This window comes from Cucumis melo, chromosome 10 (genome assembly GCF_025177605.1).
Source record: "Cucumis melo cultivar AY chromosome 10, USDA_Cmelo_AY_1.0, whole genome shotgun sequence".
Lineage (NCBI taxonomy): Eukaryota > Viridiplantae > Streptophyta > Magnoliopsida > Cucurbitales > Cucurbitaceae > Cucumis > Cucumis melo.
The window spans coordinates 2545774-2570498 of NC_066866.1; the positions used below are offsets into that span (position 1 = coordinate 2545774).

At 32.8% G+C, this 24725-nt stretch overlaps 4 protein-coding genes across 4 annotated transcripts; 1 reads left to right on the plus strand and 3 right to left on the minus strand.

Moving 5' to 3' along the window:
* Positions 1-4885: 4885 nt before the first annotated feature.
* Positions 4886-10341, plus strand: LOC103489148 (phosphate transporter PHO1 homolog 3-like). Its single transcript, XM_008448171.3, has 14 exons — positions 4886-5488; positions 5761-6147; positions 6394-6778; positions 7192-7240; positions 7360-7431; positions 8107-8236; positions 8338-8458; positions 8587-8845; positions 8933-9037; positions 9127-9171; positions 9276-9425; positions 9526-9807; positions 9899-10035; positions 10142-10341. Exons 1-14 carry the CDS (start codon positions 5218-5220, stop codon positions 10239-10241), a joined length of 2493 nt encoding a protein of 830 aa, XP_008446393.1. The 5' UTR covers positions 4886-5217; the 3' UTR covers positions 10242-10341.
* A 2158-nt stretch (positions 10342-12499) lies between these two features.
* LOC103489149 (uncharacterized) lies at positions 12500-13644 on the minus strand. Its single transcript, XM_008448172.3, has one exon. The coding sequence runs from the start codon at positions 13414-13416 to the stop codon at positions 12913-12915; it is 504 nt and encodes a 167-aa protein (XP_008446394.2). The 5' UTR covers positions 13417-13644; the 3' UTR covers positions 12500-12912.
* A 1448-nt stretch (positions 13645-15092) lies between these two features.
* LOC103489150 (phosphate transporter PHO1 homolog 10) lies at positions 15093-20686 on the minus strand. The gene is made up of 13 exons (XM_008448173.3): positions 19606-20686; positions 18918-19266; positions 18761-18809; positions 18365-18436; positions 17943-18072; positions 17686-17806; positions 17332-17590; positions 17088-17192; positions 16959-17003; positions 16717-16866; positions 16031-16309; positions 15812-15948; positions 15093-15525 (listed from the first exon to the last, which is right to left on the minus strand). The coding sequence occupies exons 1-13, from the start codon at positions 20156-20158 to the stop codon at positions 15423-15425; spliced, it is 2352 nt and encodes a 783-aa protein (XP_008446395.2). The 5' UTR covers positions 20159-20686; the 3' UTR covers positions 15093-15422.
* Positions 20687-21749: 1063 nt separating this feature from the next.
* LOC103489153 (uncharacterized) lies at positions 21750-23941 on the minus strand. Its single transcript, XM_008448174.3, has 3 exons — positions 23492-23941; positions 22692-22765; positions 21750-22013 (listed from the first exon to the last, which is right to left on the minus strand). Exons 1-3 carry the CDS (start codon positions 23744-23746, stop codon positions 21935-21937), a joined length of 408 nt encoding a protein of 135 aa, XP_008446396.2. The 5' UTR covers positions 23747-23941; the 3' UTR covers positions 21750-21934.
* Between the last annotated feature and the right edge of the window lie 784 nt (positions 23942-24725).

Below are 24725 nucleotides of genomic sequence, written 5' to 3' on the forward strand. Positions count from 1 at the left end.
TATGCCTCATCTACTTGTTTGAAATGTCCCTAATTTCAATACCATTGACTGTACCATTTTAGCTTCACCTAAGTTCGATCTTTCTTTTCAAAATATTCTATTTTTACCACGAGATTAAAATAACATTATATTGTAATTTATGAGATTTGTTATTCTTATTAGTCACGGACATTGTCAATGATATATATTTATAGATTTTCTTCCCTATGACTATCTATTAATAGATCACAATATATTGGGTTACGATACTTTCTTCTACACAGTGTTTACTCACATTAATATCAATCCAAAAGCTTAAACTGATAGATGAAGATAAGTTTAATTATATATTATTCAACGTTTCTATTCCTATTCACTTAGATTTGAATATAGGATATTTTAGATCGTACTGTTCTAATATCATCTTAAATCATCAATTGATCCTAAAATTTTAAACCTAAAACAGTTAATATTTAGCTAATTGAAGAAAGTAATTGATACGTATCTCCACTATACAATAATCATTCTACTAAAAGAATTTGAGTTAATTTATTAAAACCCATGTGGGTATTTTTAAATTGGAGCATATTGATGAAAAAATAAAGAATTATATATATATATATATATATATATATATATATATATATATATGTATGTATGTATGTATGTATTCCTCATGGATAATGTGCTTGTTTAAAAATTATAATTATGTTTGAAGAGTAGTGCAGTCTTTAAATTAAAGTGGCAATTAATCTAATGATCCATTTAGTATACCTAATAAGGCATGGAATCTTATATTAAATAACAGCTTTATGTCATTTTTTCCCCAAAAATATTTTGTCGTGTCAGTACAGAATATATTAGGTATATATTCTATAGAAAAATGACACGTCTATCGATTTAATTTACTTATATCAATAACAGTTACGCGTTTAGTTTTTAAATTTTGAGTTCGATTTTGGTTTAGGTTTTAAGTTTTGAGTTCGATTTTGATTTAGTTTTTATGTTTTGAAACGTTACAATTTTATTTTTAGTATTTGAATTTTTTATTTTAATTTTTAAATTTTAATATTTAAATTTTTAATCTCAAACTTTTACTAAATATTTATTTTTTTATATATTAAGGTGAGAATAAGTTTAGAATGATTAAATAAATTATAATTAACTAATTTTCATTTTTTTCTTTACTTTTTAAACTAAATTTAGAACTTTGCTTCACAATTACTTTAAACTAATTAATAAATATTGATATCATCGATATTTGTTCGTAAGAACTTAATAAAAGAATTGAGATTTAAAATATAAAATATTAAATTTGAGGGATCAAATTTTAATGATAAAATTGTAGCATTTCAATACTTAACTAAATTAAAACCAAAATCAAAACTTGAGAACTAAATAAAAACTAGACCCCAAAATCTTAAAACAAATAAGATATTTTCTTTCGTATTCTATGTGATATGTATTCCAAAATTAAATGTAAGAGCTTGTAATAGTTACTAAAATAAACCATTTACGACAATTACTCCTTTATTTAATTATTTTAAGAATATTATTGTCATTTTCAAGAACAATTTCAAATATAGTAAAATAAACTTAAACAATTTCAAATTTTATTATACACGCAGACGTTTATCGACATGTCGGTACCTCTAATAAATATATATATTACAGTTGAAACATTTGTATCCATTTAAAACTTTTCCAAAATAAGAGGTCCTTACCGTCGAGGAAATCATCTTTCAACTTAACATTTTTATGATAAAACTTTATGGTTGACGACGACATTACTAAGAGTCAATTTAAATTTTTGTCATTTTAGAAAAAGAAAAATATATGAATTGATCAAGAAGAGAAGGAAAATTTGTATATGTCATCTAAGTGTGCAAAGTTATTTTCACAACTATCCAAATTTAATGCTAAAAAGTAATAACATACACACACATAGAAGAAGGTGATGTCGTCTTTTTTATTTCGTTATAATTAAATACATTTGAATTGATTACGTAACATTTTCTCGGGTATAATGTAAATTAAACTATGCGTTTATAATATTATTTTTATCGAAAGACTTACTCATTTGAGTGTGATTTAAACCATAGCTATAAAAACATTACTAGTGAAGATCAAATGTTTCGATAGACAATTACGTCTTTGTTTATTTTTTTTTAATTTATATTTTATTTTCCTCTTCAAGCAGTACATTCAAATAAAACAAAAGAGTTTTAGATTAATGGTTAGTAATAAAACAATTTTAGACAATGAATTAAAAATTTAAACAAATACCCAAGAAAATTATTTATTACGTATGTGGTGAAATGAGATATGAGTCATGCATGACCACAATTTATATATAAAACTAATTTAACATTTAATCATTGATTAATTACACAATAATTAAATGTGATAATCTCTCATAATATGAACGGATCAACACGTCTACATTTCAAACAAATTGAAAAAATGGGATAAAAAAGTTATTGGAATTATTCTTCCAAAGAAAAGGTGATTAGTGGTAATTAACTTTAAGTAACAAAAGATTAGAGAAATTTATAATTATATATATATATATAATTGGAATTTCCACATTTGGAATGAACTGAAACCAACCTCCAAACTGAAGTATGAAAAGAAAAAAAAAATAATTCCTTGAAAAATTCTAATGCAAAAATACTATAGAGAGCAAAGATATTTATTTATTAAGATAGTCATAAAAAAGTTAAAAGATGTCAAAGAAAGTGGTTGAAATAAATTATTACAACTTTAGCTTTTGGAAAAAGCCAAAGAGTCTTTTTGTTCGGCACAAAATTGACTTGTTGAAAATGGATTTTCCCTTTCTTTCTTTCTCTTTTTGTTTCTCTTATCTCTCTATTCTTTTAATGTGTAATTTTTGGAAAACATGATCTAAATAGATATTAGTTTGAAAAGTGGTGACAAAAATTAGGAACCCTAATATCATAAAAATAGAACTACTTTGAAAAGTAAATAATAGAAAAAAAAATGTTTTACTTTTATTTTAACAATCACGTTAAGTTTAGAAGAAAAAGATCTAAATCGTTAAATTTTTACGAGTTGCAATTAAAACATACATAGTGACACATCTTAAAGTCTATTTAACGACAGATTTTTATCAATTATAGACCCTTATATCATTTATGGTCTATCGCTGAAAGTTAGGCTTTGCTGATAGAACATACAAGTCTAATTATAAAAAATATATGTTATATTTTTAATTTGTAATTTTTTTAAAAGGTTGTCATACATTTGATTATCGAGAATTCTTGTACATAGAAAAAAAATTTGAAATTATTTTATAAAATATAGCAAAAACCTAAAATGTAGTAAAGAGAATTTGATAGATTTTGCTATGTTTTATAAATAGTTTACAATTTTTTTTGCTGTGTTTGAAAATATCTTTAAGATTATTATTGTTAGAGTATTTATTTTAATCTACTAATTATATTAATTTGTTGATTTTGAATGATATAATAAATAATATTTTTAGAATTTTCTTTTGTTAACGTTAGCGTTAGGGGAGAAAATATTAATTTGTATGATTGTTTCATGTCGTATAATAATAACATCAAAATATAGATTACATAGGTTTGGTGTTTTCCTCAAATTATATTATATATAAAAGCTATCATATTTCTTTACAATTTTTTGACCAACAAATTTTATTAATTAATTCTATTGCTTTTGGTTTGGTTGAATTATATATATGAAGAATCAAAGACAAAAGGTTTTCGAAAATTTCGAAGTTTCTTACATCGAACAGTGTTCCCTTTGAAAATCATGATCTCATTGACACTCAGTCAATGTTATTTATATACACATCTTTTTCCCATTTTCACTCTTCCATGCCAATCCCCACATATTAATATATATGATTTTATAACTTCAAATATCATTTTCCTACCTAAATTTATATTCATATCTGATGATTTATTTTCGATCAATCTTAAGACATAATTGTATCTATCTACAATTAGTTTGTGAATATATATAGATAGATATAGATGCATATTTACCTTATTGATAAACATTAACCTAACTATTTGACCAACATAGAAGGGAATTTGTTGCATTTTGAATGGGAAAAGATACCTAGGCGAATAGCCGCACTAGGTAAGAGTCTAGTTATTACTTTTTTCATGAGTCAAATTTTTTGTGAGAATTATTACAATTTTCATTTACTTGTAGAGTTGTATCTAACTGGTCTTTGAAAATCATAAATTTGTATTTATTACTTATTTAATATTTAGAAGTATTTAAAATATATGTTTGAATTATATAACAACCATTTAAAAGAATTTTCAATTTTCAATTTTTAGGTTCGTTTTAAAAAAGTGATTTTATAACATATTAATGTTTTTTTTCTGTATCTACTAATTTTTTTTTTGACAAATGCGTATAGAAAATAAATTTCCCGTACGAAAAAAAATACTTGAATTTAATCAAAAGAAAAAAGTTTGTAGATAATATAATTCTTAAAAGGGTTTTATAAAAACAGAAAAAAATTAACAAAATATTTATACAAGATAAAATTCATTAAATTTTAATTTTCTATGAAAATGTAAATATTTAGTTAAATGCTCTATTTTATTTTTTTTTTACCATTTTTTATTTTAAAATTAAAGATAAAAAAGTATCAATAAGCCTATTTCTAAACAAATAATTTCATGCATAAAAAAATCAATTAAATTATTTTTAAATATTAATCATCACTTATTAAACACAAAAATACTGATATATTGTTGATTATTATTATTGTAACCTTGTAATTGGAAAGTGAAGAGTGTAAGGTTTAATAAATTGGTTAATGAAGAAAAACACCCTATTAATCAGTTTTAAAAGTCTTAAAATGAAAGCAAAGTGCACTACAAATATTTTTAAGAAAAGAATTAATGGAACCGAGTGAGCTTTTCTTTCTGTGCCTTAGTGCATGGACGCGTGTTTTCTTTTCCTTTGAAATTTCATGCATTACAATAAAATAATAACCAAATCAATGCAACCTTTTTGAAATGTCTCTTTCTTCTTTGGAATCTTTTCTCTATAAATACTCCACCTTCCTCATACTACACCACACTATTCTCATTCTCATAAATATATCATCAAACTACAAATTAAAAACATCAGCTGTTATTATATCTCTGCTGCTGGATCGATCAGCGTACTCTCTCTCTCTTTTTATGCAAATACGAAAGTGTTTCTTCTTCACCAAAATCATCATCAAATATGAAGTTTGGCAAACAATTTACTGCTCAAATGGTTCCGGAATGGCAACAAGCTTACATGGATTATGATTTTCTCAAATCCCTCTTGAAGCAAATTGACACTTTCAACAAAACGCACGCTAGAAACCAGCCCTCCAGTCATTCCGGCCAGCTCCGGCGAACCCTCACTCTCTACAGGGCTTTTAGTGGGTTAACGCTCCGTCACAGTCATAGCCATGGTCACGGTCATGGCCATGGCCATGGCCATAACAGCTACCCAGCAAGCCCTGCAGGTTCGTTGTTACTCATTTATCTTCATCCTTCAGCAATTATTATTCTATGTTCAAATCTGTGGGATGTCATTTCTTTTCCAATTAATAATTAACATATATTTGTTCGATTTTTTCTATATTTCAAACCGGGGGTGAAAAGAATGTTTGGTAATAACATAAGTTTATCTTCACCTTCAAGAAGTCACCATGAATGATTTTTAACGGTTACTGAATTAAGTTTGGGCTTTGATTCTTTGTAAGAATTGTCATAACTTTGTGATGCATGTATGCAGGTTCACCTCAGGATGGGGTGGAGGAGCAGGCGATATTGGTGAATGCGGTGAACCGGGACGGGACGAAGAAGTATCGGACGACGTTTTTGATGGCGGACGAGGAAGGAGGAGAGTATGAGTTGGTGTATTTCAGGTCGTTGGATAGGGAATTCAATAAAGTGGACAAGTTCTACAAAGCAAAAGTAGAGGAAGTTGTGAAGGAGGCAAGTGTTTTGAATAAGCAAATGAATGCTTTGATTGCTTTCAGAATAAAAGTGGAGAATCCAGAAGGTGTTTGGGATTTCTCCGGTGACCGGCGGGCGGAGGAGATGACAAGGCTGGCCACTGATATTGCTGTTTCAACTGCTGCTTTATCATCTTCTACTCCTTCTGGGGTCAGAGCTAGCAGTAAGTCTTCTAAATTAGTGTATATATATATAGGTCATGGGGTTGAGGAGTACTTTTACTTACAATGATCAAAATGAAGCATTTTCTAACTCAACCAATCATGTTAGGGTTTGTAGATACTTTGGGTATACAGTGTCTCAGCTCATTTTTTTTTTATATACTGAAGTGTTGGAATCGACATGACTTATTTTGAAAAGTGTTTTTAAACCAAGCATTTGAATTTACGTATTTTCGTTAATTGTATAGGAAGAGTTCATATAGCGATGGATTCCATAGAAGAAGGGTCGAGCCACAATGAGCGTAGTAGTCATAAACCGAACAACGAATCATCAAAAGACGAGGATGAAGATGAAAAAGAAGATCAAAAGAAGAAATCAAAGGGTGGTGAAGATAATAGTGAAGGGAAATCAAGAAAAATGATGGCAAATAGACCACCTCCACTTGAACTTCTTGATCGTGTAACAATGAACACAACTACAGAAACCCCAAGATCCACCATTAAAGGCCTTCTCAATTTCCCCAAAAATTCTGAACTTCAGTTCAACAAAGATAATCTCAACAAAATTGAGAACCAACTCAAGAAGGCCTTTGTTGTGTTTTACCACAAACTAAGACTACTTAAGAGCTTCAGGTATATCTCACTTAAATAATTTATATCTGTTTAGTAACTATTTGAATTTTTGTTTAGTTTTGAGAACATTAGTGATCTATTCTTTGGCCATATTTTCAAAAACCAAACAAAAAATTAAAAATATTTTTTGTTTTTGGAATTTAGTTGATAGAATCCAAATCTTTTACTTAAACAAGAGAAAATAGTCCCAAATTGACTTGAGAAAGACCGATAAACACATACTTTCTACTAAAATATAGTGTTGTTTTTTTTTTTTTTTCCATTTTGGAATTTAGTTTGGAATTCAAATCTTTCTACTTGAAAGAAAAAAAGCAAAAATTAAAAAACTAGAAAGAAAAAAATCCAAATCGATCATTTTCTCCTTATGATATATATAGTATAGAATTGTCTAAATTTTCATTTTGATGAAACAGCTTCTTGAATACTTTGGCATTTTCAAAGATAATGAAGAAATATGATAAGGTAAATATTCAAGTACTTGAATTATTCTTTATTATATTCAGGAGACGAGGCTTTGAAAATAGCATAAAAATATATAGTTCTAATTTTTGGATCATATTGTTTGAAAATAATGGGTGCAGATTACATCAAGAGATGCTGGAAAGTCGTATATGAAGATGGTGGATAGCTCTTATCTTGGGAGCTCTGACGAGGTTTCTTGACTTTTCAAAATCCTTTAGCTACCCATTAATTATTTTTACTTTATCAGACAGTCCTTTCTTATACTTTTTGTTTGTTTATTTATTTTGTTTGTTTTCGTAGCAAATCCCTTTTTCAAGAAGTTAAGACTCAAAATTCTCAACAATTCCACCTACTGCATTATATATATATATATATATATATATATATTATTTACAATTTACCATATAATTCTTAAAATTACAACCTCACCTTTTTTTAAATGATTTTAAATACCCATTTGGACAAATTTTTCTTGTCTTCTTACTTTATCTTTATGTTACCATTGCATTGTGTGAATATGAAATAGTCCAATTTTACAGAAAGGTAAAAGACAGAGTCCGTACAAAGATGGTTATCAGTTATCACATGTCTGAATAATTTTGTCTTTATGTTACTATTGCATTATATGAAATAGTCCAATTTGACAGAAAGGTAAAAAACAGAGTCCAAAGTACAAACACGACTATCACATGTTTGAATGATTTTGCTGACACGAACGTAGTTCAATATAAGTAAAGACATTGGTAACTTTTTTTGTATGGTGGAGGGTTTGTATTCTGTCGTTTAATTGCAATGTTATGTTCTATTAAAAATGTATTTGGATAATATGTCCAGTTTTGTTGATGACATTATTGGCGTTAAATCAGGTTTCTAAGTTAATGGAGAGGGTGGAAGCTGCGTTTATAAAACATTTTTGCAATGCTAATCGCACCAAAGGAATGAACATTTTGAGACCTAAAGCAAAGAAAGAAAGACATAGAGTTACGTTTTCAGTTGGTAAATAACTATCACGAATTGCTTTCATTTCCAACTTCTTCACATCAGAAATTCTGTTCATTGACGTTCGAATTTTTGGTTCGCTCGAACAAATATTTCAGGTTTCTTTGCTGGTTGTGCCATAGCTCTTGTCGTCGCCCTCATTTTTATTACACGAGCGCGACATATAATAAACAAAGAAGGCAGCACTCAGTATATGGAAACCATGTTTCCGCTTTATAGGTAAATTAAAAGACCATCATTTTTCGTTGGAAAAAGACTTCGCTCTTAAAATGGAAAGAAAGGAAAGACGTGAACAATAACGGTAAAACAGTAGTATTTTAATTCAATCCTCTGCTTGTTTAATGCAGCTTGTTCGGATTTGTTGTCTTGCACCTACTAATGTATGCAGCAAACATATACTTTTGGAGGCGATACCAAGTGAATTATTCCTTCATATTTGGTTTCAAACAAGGCACTGAATTGGCCTATCGAGAGGTTCTTCTTCCCAGTTTTGCTTTGGCAACTCTTGCTTTAGCTTGTGTTCTTTCTAATCTTGACATGGAGATGGACTCTGTTACCCAGTCATATCAAGCAGTGACTGAACTTCTGCCTTTGGTTTTGCTCCTTGTAAGATTGATCTCACAAAAAACTCCTCATTTGGCCATAAAGCCATTAACTTGTGGCTAAAAATCCTCTCTTTTTCCTTGCTTGCAGGTTGTGATTGCAGTCTTCTTTTGTCCACTCAACATCTTATATCGCTCTAGTCGCATCTTCTGCATAAGAACTTTGTACCACTGTATATGTGCTCCTCTCTACACGGTATGCAAAACAAGAGAGATTTATACTTTCGATCTATAGGGAAGTTGTTGAACTATCCTCTAACGTCAGATACTTTACTTCTTTGACAGGTTATCTTTCCCGACTTCTTCTTAGCAGATCAGTTAACCAGCCAGGTTAGTTACATAAAAGGTTTTTTCTTCTATATGCTGCATGATTCTTCAGTTCAAGAATTTACCCGTAACTTGGATCCTCAAACAATTATTTCGAATTGGTTCAGGTGCAAGCACTTCGTAGCTTGGAATTCTACATTTGCTATTACGGTTGGGGAGACTACAAGCATCGACGCAATACTTGTGGAACTAACACTGTATTCAACACTTTCAGTTTTATCATAGCTGTTATTCCATATTGGTCACGTCTTCTTCAGGTTTGAATCTTCTCATCACCCACCTTTTGATTTCTATTCAAATCGGGTAAAAAGTTATTTCACTAACACAAAAACTTTTGTTGGGTTCTCATTTTTGCAGTGTCTCAGGAGATTGTATGAGGAGAAAGACGCAATGCAGGGATATAATGGAATCAAGTACTTCTTGACAATTGTAGCTGTGTGCTTAAGGACAGCTTACAGTCTGAACAAGGGAGTAATAGCGTGGAAAGTGCTAGCCGCAATTTTCTCAGCCCTTGCTGCCATCATATGCACGTATTGGGACATCGCCATTGACTGGGGTCTTCTGCAGCGCCACTCAAAAAACCGATGGTTGAGAGACAAGCTACTTGTTGGTCACAACAGTGTATACTATGTTGCAATGGTTAGTTTCTCACAAGGATAATCACTGCAAAAGGCAAGTTAGATCAACATATTATAGTAATCTGAACAAACGTCGTGTTAATCAAATGCAGGTCTTGAATGTATTACTGAGGTTTGCTTGGCTGCAAACCGTGTTGGATTTTCAATTCTCCTTCCTGCATACACAAGGTTTGATTACAATAGTGGCCAGCCTCGAGATCATTCGTCGTGGCATATGGAATTTCTTCAGGTATAACTTTGAATCAGTTCTTTAGGGATCTTTCCTCAATCTATCTGCAAGTCTTTCTAAAATCTTAAATGGTTTATTGACTTATCTACTTACCCTTTTGGTTTAGGTTGGAGAATGAGCATCTGAACAATGTTGGGAAGTATCGTGCATTCAAATCTGTACCGCTACCTTTCAACTATGATGAAGATGATGACAAAGATGATTAAAGTTTTTCCAGATAGTATTCTTTCAACATATACAGTTTACTTGTCAATAAATGTTAACAATTTTTTTACCGAATATATTCAATAACACGCCATTGCAATATCTTTGGCCCTCTCACGATTGCTTGATCAAGCTGTCTATACTACTATAAGTAAAAACTCTGGTAGACAGTCCTATTCATTCTAGAAAGAATATGGAAAAGATTCAAACACAAATTGCAGTAATTATATACAAGAAAGGTTCACAAACTGGAAACTGGAATAAAGAGATGCTACTAGCACTTTTCCCTGGAATAAGGCTGAAGAGTGATCAGTCTTTACATCAGTAGAGGCTATGTTCTCTGGGGCTCAACAATACTATGTTTATCACACACGAGGACCCTAAAGAGTAAATCAACATCAGCATGGATGAATGCCGTAAAGGCATTACTTTCTGGACTTTGAGCCTAAAGGAATTGCCACACTTTTAAGAACTCTTCCCAATGTTCTCTTGCTTGGTTTGATTCAGCTCGTTAAGGCTTCTTCTTGGGTCATCTTTGCAAATCCTCTGAAGTAGTCTCAGTTCAAGATATTTATGATTGTTCAACTGTTCCTAGAACAACATTAAGCTTTGGCTTTCGACTATTAGCTTTGCCTGTTGTTTAGTTATTTAATATTTTTCTTGTACGTTGTACTTCTGTATCTTTTCTCTTAGCATCCTTGAGCTTCAATCTGTTTACATTACAACGAGAAGTTTTGAATCCTTTTTTTTTTTATAAGAAAGAAAAAACATGTGGGTTTTATACTCCGCAGCTGAAATGACAACCAACTTACACAAGCACAAACATGCATGCAACAACCATATATTTGCAGCTCGAAGTGTTCAATTAAGTAGCTAAAGAATCTTATCTCACCATTCAACTCAAAACATCCTTAAACGTAGCATAAGATGGACCTAAAGAGTAGCATAAGATGGACCTAAAGAGTAGCATAAGATGGACCTAAAGAGTATGGCACCAAGCTTCAGTATACATCTGAAAAGAAAAACTATTCGTTTGCAGTGCATCAAAGCAAACTCCTAATCTAGCACACTTCCGTGTATGCGTATAGGGTGAGTTGTATTGAACTTCTGAGACAACAAAACAGGCTTAAAAAGAACAATCTCATTAATATCAACCTCTATATCTCAGGAATTTGTACACAAAAGTTTGATAAAGAACCATAGACTTGACTGATCCATCTCACTCAAATGGCTCCCCTTGCTGTAAGTTTGAAGGAGAGTATACCAGTGTAGATATTTCTGACCGTCATCTTGCAACTGTTAAGTGGTCGCATTCATGCAATAAATAGTACAGGGTCTATTCTAATTAAACATAATTCTTCTTGATATAATTCAGAGTGACAGACTAATTGGCAAAAGATAAAATTGTGTAACTAAACATCCAATATTCGAATGCCGAAACACCAGTTACCTTTAAAGGAAGATAAAGAAGGGACATGTTCAAGCTTCCATTGATTTTACTTCGAGTTATGTTGTCTTAAGTAGTTTCAAGTATTTTTCCGTCAATATTTTGGAATGATCAATACCATTTGAAGGTCCAAGGGTACTTTTTCATGCCAGTTTGATAATCGCATACATTAGAAGCTTGTAACAAACTCTAACCAATGTGTGGTCAATATACAAAAGACTTCTGTAACTCGTGAGTTAAACTATTATAGGAAAGGATCTATAAAATCCTGAAAAGGGGGATTTGTAAGCTTCAAACGTATATAAAATTCATAAGCACGACATTTATCACTAAGACACAATAAAAGCTACTAAAAGTCTGATGGCTCTATCCCACCAGTGTTCTAAGAGCGCTAAGAAGAATGAACATCACTTGATCCTATAATAAATCATACACCATATTACCACAGCATTCTATTTTCTCTTGTCAAAAACTTTGGACCGTTCACTACAAAGGGAGGGTTCACACCAATGGCTTAATCTGAAAATGGAAAACGCTAGCAGCCTTAACCCTTTTACCCGAGGTATATCTCTGACATCAAAAAAATAGAAAGAACCAAAAGCAGAACTTATAACCAAAATACAGTTACAATTCTAAATCACAACACATTGTTATACACCTCTTTCAACAGTCAACAAGAATTAGTTCCCATGCCACACACAGGAAACCAAGAAAGCATCAAATTAGTCTCCACAAAGTCCAGATGAAAGGTTAAACCATGCAACTCTCGTACATACAAACCAGAAAGTTTCTAAAAGGGAAAAAGATCACGTGTTACACAGTTCACAAGTGAAGTTCTTATTAAGAACACATAGTTCATAAATGAAGTGACAAGTAATGATTTTTGCCAATGTCTCCAACCATAGCTGAAAGGGGGAATTCAGATGGAGCCTCAATCTAGACGACAAAGACACATTAGGGAATATGATTGTGAAAAATGATACTAAACAACAATGGCATGAATAATTATTCAGAAATTTGAATTAAATCAGAAGTGGTGTAAGGTAAGATCTCTTCTTTCCTATGATACTTTCAGATAAAGGAATCAGCTTTAGGTGCACTAAGACAAAGAGTTTAAGGAAGATATCTTCCACAGCCTGTTAAAAGATCGACTAGAAACTAAAGTACTCTCAACAAAATGATGTTTTTCCGCTTCAAGAATCAGATCCAACGAGCAGCAACCAACTTCACTTACCTCCCGCAGAGGCCTTCTGTTCATCGGAATTCGTATCTTCCTGGGAAGCACTTGGAGCTATTTCCTTCTCCAATTCTATAATCGCTTCTTCCTCAGCCATTTTCTCCGCCTTCAGAATCGGTTCGTAATAATCTGGATGAGCTTCCATACACTTCTTCAATGCCCCTGTCACTTCAAAGCATTTCTCCACAATATCCTCCTTGTTCTTCTCCGCCTCCTCAATACACTTTTCCCACGCAATGAAGCTATCTCTGCAACCACCGCCTTTCATAAACAAGCAAAACCCACATTCCCCTTCCTCTTCCTCTTCCTCTTCTATGTCTTCTCCTCCTTCGTCTCCACCTCCACTCTCGGAAATCTTTCCTGATAGACTTGCTTCCTCGGAAGATTTTTCATCAGAGTGACTTGCGGAATCCGATTGTGGTTGATCTTCCAGGGTTTTACTGGCGGCGGCGTTAGATTCTGCGTCTTGGAGTTTCGACTCCGAAGTAGACATCCTAGTCGGTGCCGGAGGAGCAATCGGATTCGAAGATGACAGTGTCGATGTCGTTAGGTAAGCTGTGGAGGAATGGTTCGTCGTTCCACCGCCGGCGGCTTAAACCCCCAAAAACCCTCAGGAAGGAATCAAGCTCAACAAGGGGTTTCCTTTTCCTTTCTCTTCCTTGTTGTTGAAGCTAAAAAAGGTCAAAGCGTGAGGCTTGACCATGATTTAGTAGGAGTGAAAAAAAAAATGATAGCTTTTCCTAAGTATGAACTTACTTTGATCCTTAATTGTAGCACCAAGAATTTCAAAACTTCACCCAACTTAAACTTAAAAAATGTAGATTAAAAAGTTTTTTCAAAATATTAGATTAAAATAGATAAATTAACTCAAATAGTAAAAGAATATCCCAACGATGTAAATAGACGAAAATTAATCTATCAATTGAAAATGAAATTATATACTCGAAGGTGATTACTTGCCTTACAAATGAAAACTTTTTTTTTATTAAGATTATCATCATTATTAAGAACACTCTCGTTAGAAATTTAGTCAAATACTACCCTATTTTGTTATATCTCGAAGAAGTAAATCAAATTTGTTCTCTTTAGTAAGTTACGTTGTCTTCAAATTATTCTTTGATATAAACAAATAATTTTTATCATTAATATAAGAAAAGATAATTTTTTATATAGCATTCTCTTTTTTCATTAATGAAAAAAAGAAGTTAAAAATTGTTTATGGCCTAATCATCTGTTAATTGGACGAAAGTGAGGAAAGTACACGCCTCTCCTTTTGACGACCCTTAGTAAAGATGAGCATTAACCGGATGAAGTCGGTTTTATACAAAAATTGGAATAAAAAATCCGACTTAGTCGGTTTATCATCGGGAAAACCAACAACAATGTTCAGCAAGTCAATTTCGATCGATTCGAGATGGTTTTTCCAGACATTTTAATTAAACCGACCACCAACCATCGAATTTCAATTCAATGGTAGTTTGGACGAAGATGAAACACACTATCACGTGGACTCCATAATTTTTTCCATTATTTAATATATATAATATATTAAATATTCAAATTTTTAAATTCCAACTTCCAAAAGAAGTATTTTCAAAAATATTTCAAAAACGAAAAAAGTGTAAAAAAGCCCACCCATAGAAAATTTCCGTCAACCACACCTTTAACAATCGCCCATAATATAATATACTCGGTACAGATCATTTAGATATGGTATTTTTTAAATAGTTGATATTTAATATATAGTATACATATATATTAAATTATAAAAAAATGAAAAATGTACAGTCTACGAATGGACAGATTGATCGGATGAAGTCGGTTTATACCGAGATTTGAACAAGTCAATTTCAATCGATTTGGGATGATTTTTCCATCAGTATTCGGTTGTTGACACTTAACCCTAACTCAGTAGTGAAAATCCCTAATTTCTACTTAAACATGGAGTGGACAAGAGTGATGGTTGGCGAGCCAGAGTGAAGACCACAAAGAGAATGAAGGTTGCATACCAACAGAGTTCTTTGGGAGTGAAATTGAAAAGAAAGTTGCTGTGCTAGAAAATGTTATACTTTTTTGGTCTGAGCGTCTACTACTTTAAATCATTCATCAATGACTAAAAACATCATCTCAACAATTAAAACATCTACTCAGCTACTATCCTCATCACAGTTCCACAACAAATTTGTATAATATCCACTGATCTCCTTGCAAAAACTTCGTAACTGTCGTATACATGGCAATACAAATTGATTAACTCTTGTGTCTCACATAAACTCAAAGGAAAAAAGATATAATTCCCACATTCTTCTGGTAGGTTCCTTCTAATTTTTAAGAAAACTCAACTGCCCTTTGTTAAAGGAAAAGACGAAATGTAATGAAGTCTCCAACTTCAGTTATAATACAGAGGCTTTGTTGTGCTCCAGGTTGAGAAGTACGCTACAGCAGATGAAGTCGGTCTACAAGCTTCAATTTTCTTTCCTCTGACGTGATTTTCTTTGTTCAATTATCCTTCTCATCATCGTCATCGGAGTAGCTGAATGGAAGTGGAACCGACTTAAACGATCTATACTTGTTAACGTTGTTCAGATGCTCATTCTCCAAACTGATCACATATGAAAATAGTTACGCAAAAATCAAACCCTCGAAGTTGAAATCAAAATGAAAATGTTGTGTTGCTCTGTTGAGGATCTTTCTTTGTGCAAGGCCCCGGACTTCTTGAGTGCTTTTTCACTCGAGAATTGAGAAAATCATTTCAAACAAAACCTTTAGATTTAAGATAATAGAAGAATTTAACACTCATGGCTTCAGACAATTTGAGGCAAGATGGGCCATTGCAGCAACTCGAACATTTAAAACACTCGTTGGTTATAGAATAGACAAAAGATCACCTGAAGAAGTTCCAAAGACCGCGGCGAATGATTTCCAAGCAAGATATCAATACAGTCGCAGCAACCTTTTGAAATGAACGCAAGTTGAATGCTAAAACCAACTGGATCCAAGCAATCCTCAAAAGAATATTTAATATCTGTTCAAAATCCCACAAAGATATTGATTAGTAGAAGTCACAGGGGCAAAAGGCACAAACGATTAGTTCAAGATGGCACCACCATCGCTGCAAAATAGACGGACTTGTTGGATACTAAAAGCCGGTCTCTCAAGTACTTATTCTTTGAGTGTTTCCGCAGAAGTCCCCAGTCGACAACAATATCCCAGTATGTATTCACCAACACAGCAACCACGGAACTAATCAAGGCTAACACCATCCAGGTAGCTCCCTTTCTTAATTCACAAGCTGTTCTAACGAGGACCGCAACAATTGTAGAGAGGTATTTAAGAGCATTGTAGCCATGCATCCAATCTTTTTCCTCAAGCAGTCGTCGCATGCACTACACACAATCACATCCTTGACATTAATTGCCTATCCAAGTGCACCACCTTTCTAAAGGTTAATGTATACATGAGCATGATGAATTCAAGATTTAGGATAAGACGTCCAATCTCTGTCATATTAAAATGTAGAGATAACTATCTGCAACTTGCATGGATATAAACGTAAAAGAAGTTTATCTTCTACCTATAGTATTACATTAAATAAAAAGTCCCCTTGTATCTCTCTTTTTCACATCGAGAAATTGAAGGTTGACAAATCAAAGTCACTAGTTCTAGATATTTTGTTGCGATTAGTGCATTGGAAACAATGACATACACTGGTCAGCTTAATCTTTTCACTAGCTTTAATAAAAACATCACTGATGAAGTGACTAAAACTAGCAATAGAAAACTAGATTCATACTTGTAAGAATCGCAGCCAAAATGGTATGACAGCAATAATGAAGGAGAGAGTATTGTAGACACCACGCGTGTGGCACTTGTTTTGCTTCCTTGAGTATTCTCCTAAACCATAGTAGCAAATATACAGCACAATACATCGTGAAGCTTGTACCTACAATCATTAGCAGCACACGCTTCAATAACAAAGATGAGGCTCTCGTCAACAACAAATTTTTTTTCATCATACTGAGAAATCATTACTACCTGACTAGTAAGCTGATCTGCCAAAAAATAATCTGGAAACTTAACCTGAAAAAGAATGTTCAAGAGCAGCAAGTTCTTAGCAGTGACAGTCACTCTTCAATCGGTTTGACTGATTACTAATTCTATTACCTTGCACAGAGGAGCAGATATACAGCGTAGGAGACAGCGAATGAAGAAAAAGCGACTTGACTTGTATAGAATGTTGAATGGGCAAAAGGTGATGAGAAGAATAAGCTGCACAATGGAAGAAACTACTAAGAGAGAGGATGTTGCATAAAGAGGCATTCTGTTCGATAGTTTGGCAGAAGGGGAAAAAGGAAACTATATTAATAATTGTGGTAAGCAGTAATTCTGTGTGTTCAAGTGATCTTACTGCTGTTGTGCCTAAAGGAACCTTCTCAGCTTCTGTTCTATACTTCTGGGTGCTAGGGTCTCTGTCCAAGTATAAGTTTGCCAGGAAACTGGCAGATGCAAGTACTGCAAAACCAGTACTGAGCAGGAAAACTTCTTGCCAACCCAATGCAGTTCCTCTCTTGAAACCAAAGATAAATGGATAGTTAACTCGACAACGTCTCCAGAAGTACAAGTCTGTTGCGTACATGAGCATGTGTAGGACAACAAAGCCAAACAAACTGCAATAAAAACCAATGGTATCTCAGAAAAAACTTGTAGCTATGTGCCAGTATAGGCAGATGCATGAGTAGAAACTATAACAAACTATTCCTACCTGTAAAGTGGAAATATATTTTCCATGTAATGAGTGCCTTCCTCCCTCTCCATCAATTTTTGAGATGCTATTTTCAGAACAGTTGCCACAAATAGTGCTACCGTGCAACCAGATAGGAAGCCTGGAAATAGGGTGAGGAAATGAAGCTAATCAGTCCGAGAAATTACCAACTTACCCTTCAAAATGAAGTAGTTTAGAATTTTTGTTGAAAACATCTTTTAATTTAAGCAAGAGCTTCCTAAGGAAGATAAAATCACCTGAAGAAAATGTCACGCTGTGTTTTTCTCTTTTGGTTTTTGGCCTCAAATGCTTCATGGCTTCTGCATAATTTGAGTTTGAAAAGTCCTTGATGAAGGTAATTTCCACCATCTTCATGAGATCGGCAACCTAGTTTAAAAGAAATAAGATTCTACTACTAATTAGTATAACAAAGAAAATGCCGTACTCACGCATTCACATTTTTGTAGAACTGCATCCATATTCCTATAAATCTACTTGGATAGGTAGTAAAAAAGCTGAGGCATTCTGAGGTGCTCCTTGGTTGGAAAACAGAAAAGGAAAGAAAGCTTTAAAATTTTCAATATTAATGACGACATATACGACCATTTGCTATCAGAAAGTTGTATCACTAGGTGAGAACTCAGATATATAAAATAACGGGTTAACAATAAAACAATACCTCATCTGAACTTCCAAGGTACGAATTATCCACAGTTTCCATGTATGACTTGGCCGCTGCCTTTGATGAAATCTGTACCCAATAAAAGCAGGAACATAAACATAATTATAGATAATTTTTAATCTTTTAATCTGCTTTTTGTTTTTCCGATAAGAAACTGAAGTATACTAAAAAGGTGAAACGAAGAACAACTGACAAAGGGTCTAGAACCCCTCCCCACAGAAAATTAAAGGGCGCCTCCAAAAGTTTACAATCATCAAAAGACTATTTTAATGATCTATATTTATAGAAAAATATAGTTCATTAAGATATTGGAAACTTATGAAATGCTCTATTTCATAATAAATAATCGAAAAAATCAAAATAAATGTATTGCCTATTGATTCAATGCCCGACCTTCTCATACTTATTCATGATTCTCGCAAATGCTGACAGGTTCATAAAACTGGTTCATCCAATTTCAAAGGCATGAAAACATGATAACGGAGAGGTTGAAGATCATAAATAACAGAATACGCTAATTTAGCAATTTTCTTTGAAGCATGCTGCATACCTATATTGCTTCAACGAATGAAGCTTCTGGTAAAATTCCGCAAATGCTTTTTTCAACTGTTCTTCAATCTTACTTCGGTCATCTTGATCGACATCCAAGTCATCATCCTTAGAACTCTTGCAAATATCTTTCGATGTAGATTTACGGGAGTTGAACACATCGACGACTTTCACATGCTTAAGAATTTCTTGGGAATCTTGGCTGTTTTCCATCGTCGTGACTTCGTCTACATGTTTATTGCTACTTACTTCTGTGTGAACTTCATCCAATTCTGAACCCCAATGAGACTCTTTTTGTTCATGCCGATAGTTGGCATCCGTTTCAACTGCTGAATCCAAGTGCACGCTTCCTTAAAAATAAAAATAAAGTTACATTAACTTCAAAGGTAAAACGGAGGCATTATAAACCTGCAATATATATATATATATATATATATATATATATATATATATATATATATATATATATATATATATATATATATATATATATATATATATATATATATATATATATATATATATATATATGATTGATCCATTTGAAAGTAAATCACATTTATTTGATAAGTTGAGCTCTAATCTCTAAACTAATTGACAATGTCATCTATCATATCATATGAAGATTGTGATGTCCCTTAAGCCATACCCAGAAGAATGTCTCAAGGAACTAAGAGCATGCAATATACCTGAAGGACAAGGCGTTTGAAAAGTGGAGCTTAAGGGGATTGTAGAAACTTCATTATGAGAATCGTGTCTTTCATTCAGAGGGGTGATCTCCATCTTCCTTCGCAATGCAACCAGAGTCTTCCTTTGTTTACTTAAAACACTTGCCTCTTCAGTTACAGCCTCTACATTCTCCTTATAGAAGGAATTGACCTTGATGAGTTCTTCATCAAATTTTCTAAGGAAAGCCATCTCAATCTCTGAAATTTCTTGAAACTTCCCGTGAGAACAAGACTTGGAGAGTTGAAGGTGGTCATTTTGCAGTGATCTGTCAACAACTCCAACTTGATTCTCAATATCCTTAACGATTTGGCATTTTCTTGGCTGAGAGGTTAACTCTCTGCATTTTCCGTTCACTGTTGGCTTCTTCTTTGAGCGCCTAAATGGTACTCTTGACTTCTTAATCTGTCTCTCGCAGGAAACCTCACGCAATAACCTTTTCAAGCCATTGTAATCAACATAAGCGTCCGCCCATTCAGGCACTATTTGTTTCTTGAATTCATTCTCAAACTTCATCCTTCGTATTTCAACAAAAATCAGTCAAGCTCTTTCTGTTTATAGATTTAGACATTAAACAAGCACTTAAATGGAAAGCTCTTCCTTCCCTTCCCCTAAACCCTAGCTCCACAGCATTGATTTCGATTCAGATTGCTTTACCCAAAAGTCAAATTCCTAGAAGAACGCGATTACCGATAGAGTTGCCAATCGGCCAGTGGAGGTTATCCGATCCCTGACAAACGATATTCGAGTCCATTTGGCAAAAGCAATATCCAGAAATCGATCGACATGTCGACCACGCGGCAGCTCATGCTTAAGTGACGGTGCATCGTCACCATTGGGAATCACACGCGTCCTCGTTTGTGGTTATTGAATCAGAATGAAGCTTTTTGATTGAGGAAGCAATGGATATGCAAGAAGAGTGTGATTACATGGGAATTTATTTCTAAGCTCTTAGCCGGAGGATGAGGATGATTGATTCGCCGGGAAGAAAACTTGAGATCGTAATATTTTATTTTGAACGCCAATCCATTTATAGGTAGGGATCATGGTTTAAATTTTGTATTTCAACATTTCTAGCGATTTGGAAACGTAGATAAAAAGGAGTTTCGTTTTGTCCGAAATTTTAACAAATAAATTTTTACTTTTTTTTTTAATTAGTTACGTAAAGATACTTTTAGTTTTACCCTTCTTATTGCAGTTACTTCAATAATTTCACACATGAAGAGAAACGGTAATAATTGAGTTATTAGATACAAAATTGAGTTATTTTTATCTAAGTGAAACGGTAATACTTCAAAGTATCTCTTTACACATTATTTTGAATATTGGAGGGCTCAATCTTATGAGTATGTAATATCCATCATTTTCTATCTTAGCAGTAAATGAATAAAAATGGTACCCAATTTAAAGTGAGTAAACAAATTTTCATACTCAATCTTATAGATACATGTAGAATTATGTAGAAAGTCGAAAGTCGTATTCGATGAAAGTAGTATTCAACGAAAGTTATATGTATTGGTGTTGACTCTTCGAGTACGACTAAAAATGTCCCTTTATAGGAGCGGTGTAGGGTTCAGTATCATCTCCTTATCATATGTGCTAAGGACTTGTTCACTTCTTGATCAATAATCTTTTACTAGTTGACCTTAAATTCTTGATCAATAATCTTTTATTAGTTGACCTTAAACTAAGTTCAGTTTGATAATCATTTTTATCGATTTTTCCTTATACATTTAGCCATAGCATATTATGATGGTTTCCTCGAAATTTTATTTTCTACGAGAGAGAACAATTTTTAAATTTATTAAGAAAAGAAAATTATAAACTTTGTTAAAGCAAATATTGAACTTTTATATGTAAATAAATTGAAGAAAAGAATAGAAGGTTGAAGCAATTAAAAAAAATGTTATTTCAAATATAGTAAAAAATAGCGAAATATCACTGTTTATTTACAGTAAACCGCGATAGATCGAGATATATCTATTTATCATGATCCAATAATCCTTAAAAAGAAGGATCGCATTTAAGAGAGAAAAACATATGCTAAAAGGGTGCATTTCAGACCTTGGAAAAATTGAAGTCTGCTGGATAGCACAAAGCAAGGATATGGCTCAATAGTTAATGGTTATAACATGTTGAAATCTAACAATCTGTTATACAATCTGCAGAAGAACCGAAACTTCAAGAATCTAATAAAGAAGAATACTGAAAAGGAAATTATAGCTCCCAGGTATGGGGAGGATTCTATAACTGAAGACATTGCTCTCACCGCCCTTTCTACTCTCCATAGCCTCATGTGGCTGAATTGTCCTGTTCCCCTGGTCTTCCACTGCAACAATAGTAGTGAGGCAGCTTCACTTTACCACAACCCCTGCAATAACAGAGTCAGCACCAAGAAAACTCATGCAGACTTTAGGCATTTTACATTATCACAAAACTTATGGGCTGAGGCTGAAATGATAAAGATTACTCTAAGCAATTTATGCTATCAGAAAATTTCTTATAGTTACATTTCATGATGCTAGTTTCTTATCCAGTGACTAGGCAAATGCTATCAAGGGTTCCAATGAAGTGAAAGAAGCTGAAATGTTAGCTAGAGTCAATTGGCATCTTTGTCACTGTAACTCTCGACACCGACCGAATCTAATTTTTTCTTCATTGAAAGAGTTGTGTGAATATCATTTTTCTCTAAAGTCTAAAAGCTTTGCCTCAATTACTAACTAGTAACTGGAGATGACCCATTGTTTTGAACCTTGGTTATTAGAGGGCCTAATGCTCTGTTATAGTTTCCGCGACATTCATTTGAGGGTGTTGTGTTGCTTGTTATTTGTCAAGATTAGCTACTGACAACTGGAATGCTTTCCAGTTTCCAATTCGAAGCACAAAATTATAGTCATATCGTTGTGAAGAAACAGCTTCAGAATGATGATAAAATAACAAAATAGGTCACATTATCATAGTCAGTGAAATCATATGTGGATTAACTTTCCTAGAAGCTAAAATCAACATTAAACAATAATTTGTTAGGGCAGACCAGGGAGAATCTTACTTGCACCGAATTATAACTGGAATAGGTTTTAGAGCCTTTGGAGCATTTCTTATGCGCCTTTTATGTGGAGAAACCTGCAGAATATAGACTATGAATTGTTTTCTCATATATCTCAATATAGACTATGAATTGTTTTAGAAAAGGAGCTTTGGAAACCTAAAGGAATGCTTCAAACATACATGTGTATGTGTGTGTGTGTGTAAACAATGTCACTCTCAAATATTGACATTATCAAGACATACAAGAATTTGAACTTAATAGGCATTGTTAAGTAAAGATGAATATATTTTTCTGGATAAGAAGTAAAGATGAATATATAAGGTCCCGTTTAGCATCACTTAATCAATAAACACTGATTCCACCTCTACATTTTTTTTGTTTTGTTATCTACTTTTTACTAATGTTATAAAAAACCAAGCCCAAGTTTTGTAAACATAGACTACAAGAACTTGTTTTTTCTGTCGCTAAGAATTTAATTTTTCTACCCAAGAAATTGAGAAGAAATATGCTTAATTTTCAAAAACCAAATGGTTTCGGCTAAATAGTTATCTAATAGAATCATAGCACCATCTGGAATTTCCAGAAGAAGTGAACATAAAAAATGCAACAGCAAATGGTTAAAATCTTCGAATTCTTGAAGTTCATTTCTAATACTTCCAGCAACATCTTCCATATCCCACAACTTCAAGCAAGCAAAGTTTCTACTTTATCCATAAGAAATAAACAGTTTAAATTTCTATTCTAAAAGTAGGCTTTCTCCGCATTTGATTATTTGAAAATAGGAGGAGGAAATGCAATACCTTCTTCTTAGGAACAGCCATGAGCTCCATAGACCCGGAAAAAGATAAGCTAGGGAAACCAAATCCCACAATACTGCAGTTGTTGATTCTATCTTCATCAGACTCCTGGTTGAACTCAGGAAGAACAAGCGGGGGCGGGGAATCCTTAGGGCCCATGACCCCATGCGAAGAATGGGGTAAACCATAAGCCATCGCTTTAAGCCCTAGCATTGAACCCGTCTGACCCTCGAGCGCCCTCATAATCCTCAACGCCATAGCTGCTAGCAAACCAAGTGCCAACGCTGATTTCAGTATACCGGCGGTGGAAATCAGACTGAGAAGACGACGGGGTTTAGGAATTTGCAAATGCTCCAACCCAGCACGTATTGAACGGCGTCGTTTGGACTTGAGCTAGCCCAATGGGTTGGTAACGGGCTTGGATCCCTTTGTTCGGCCCAAGAGCCAAAAGCCAGGCACGACAAGAACATCTTCAACATTAATAACAACATCAAATACTATGTCCTATTTATTAGGGAAGAATACATTCTTATAAACGTTGTCTTGGTTTCAAAAATTCATAGGTTTCAAGATATTGTAATTCACCATTCAGATTTGAGTTTTATTTCACTTATTTAATAAACATTGATAATTAAAATGAGTATTTAAGCGAAAAATGAGGTTAAATTTTGAAATCTAGAGAGCAAATTAAAACAAAACTAAATTATAAAGAGTAAAAATTGCAATATTTTGAATTTTAAGGACCAAATTAAAACTAAACATAAAGAATACATTAAAAGTGTGAGATTTTGAAACCCACGAATCAAATAGAAACTAATCTCAAATCAACATAAAATTTGTGTTTTCCTTTGTAAAATGTGGTGCAAATTAGGTTCCTTTAATAATAAATACAAAGATTCATTTTTTTTAGTAAAATAGGAGCTAAGGATTTAAATTTCAAGCCACCTACTTATACTTAATTGAGCTATACTCTTTTTGGGAAGGAAAATCTTCATTTAACTATTTTTTCTTTAAAAAGAATTAATTTTCCAAAAATTATAAATTTTCAAAATTTTAATTTGTAAATAAACATAAAAGGAAAAAAATCAATAATTAATAAACAAACCAATCATCTTTAACATGGAGATTAATGTCTTATCCATTGAGCTACACGGAAATAGTTGACTATCATGTTGGTTATATACATAAAAGTTTCGAAGATAAATGAAAAAACTACAAAAATTTGTCTATTTTAGCT

Excerpts from the sequence above, each read along its gene's own strand:
- LOC103489148 (XM_008448171.3), top strand. The coding sequence starts at position 5,218 with ATGAAGTTTGGCAAACAATTTACTGCTCAAATGGTTCCGGAATGGCAA. Across the intron at positions 8,459-8,586 it reads ACCATGTTTCCGCTTTATAG|CTTGTTCGGATTTGTTGTCT; the intron begins GTAAATTAAAAG and ends TGTTTAATGCAG. Across the intron at positions 10,036-10,141 it reads GGCATATGGAATTTCTTCAG|GTTGGAGAATGAGCATCTGA; the intron begins GTATAACTTTGA and ends CTTTTGGTTTAG.
- LOC103489149 (XM_008448172.3), bottom strand. The coding sequence starts at position 13,416 with ATGTCTACTTCGGAGTCGAAACTCCAAGACGCAGAATCTAACGCCGCC.
- LOC103489150 (XM_008448173.3), bottom strand. The coding sequence starts at position 20,158 with ATGAAGTTTGAGAATGAATTCAAGAAACAAATAGTGCCTGAATGGGCG. Across the intron at positions 17,807-17,942 it reads CAGCGTGACATTTTCTTCAG|GCTTCCTATCTGGTTGCACG; the intron begins GTGATTTTATCT and ends CCCTATTTCCAG. Across the intron at positions 17,591-17,685 it reads AATATATTTCCACTTTACAG|TTTGTTTGGCTTTGTTGTCC; the intron begins GTAGGAATAGTT and ends TTTTTATTGCAG.
- LOC103489153 (XM_008448174.3), bottom strand. The coding sequence starts at position 23,746 with ATGGCGTTGAGGATTATGAGGGCGCTCGAGGGTCAGACGGGTTCAATG. Across the intron at positions 22,766-23,491 it reads TGGCTGTTCCTAAGAAGAAG|GTTTCTCCACATAAAAGGCG; the intron begins GTATTGCATTTC and ends TATATTCTGCAG. Across the intron at positions 22,014-22,691 it reads CCAGTTATAATTCGGTGCAA|GGGTTGTGGTAAAGTGAAGC; the intron begins GTAAGATTCTCC and ends CTGTTATTGCAG.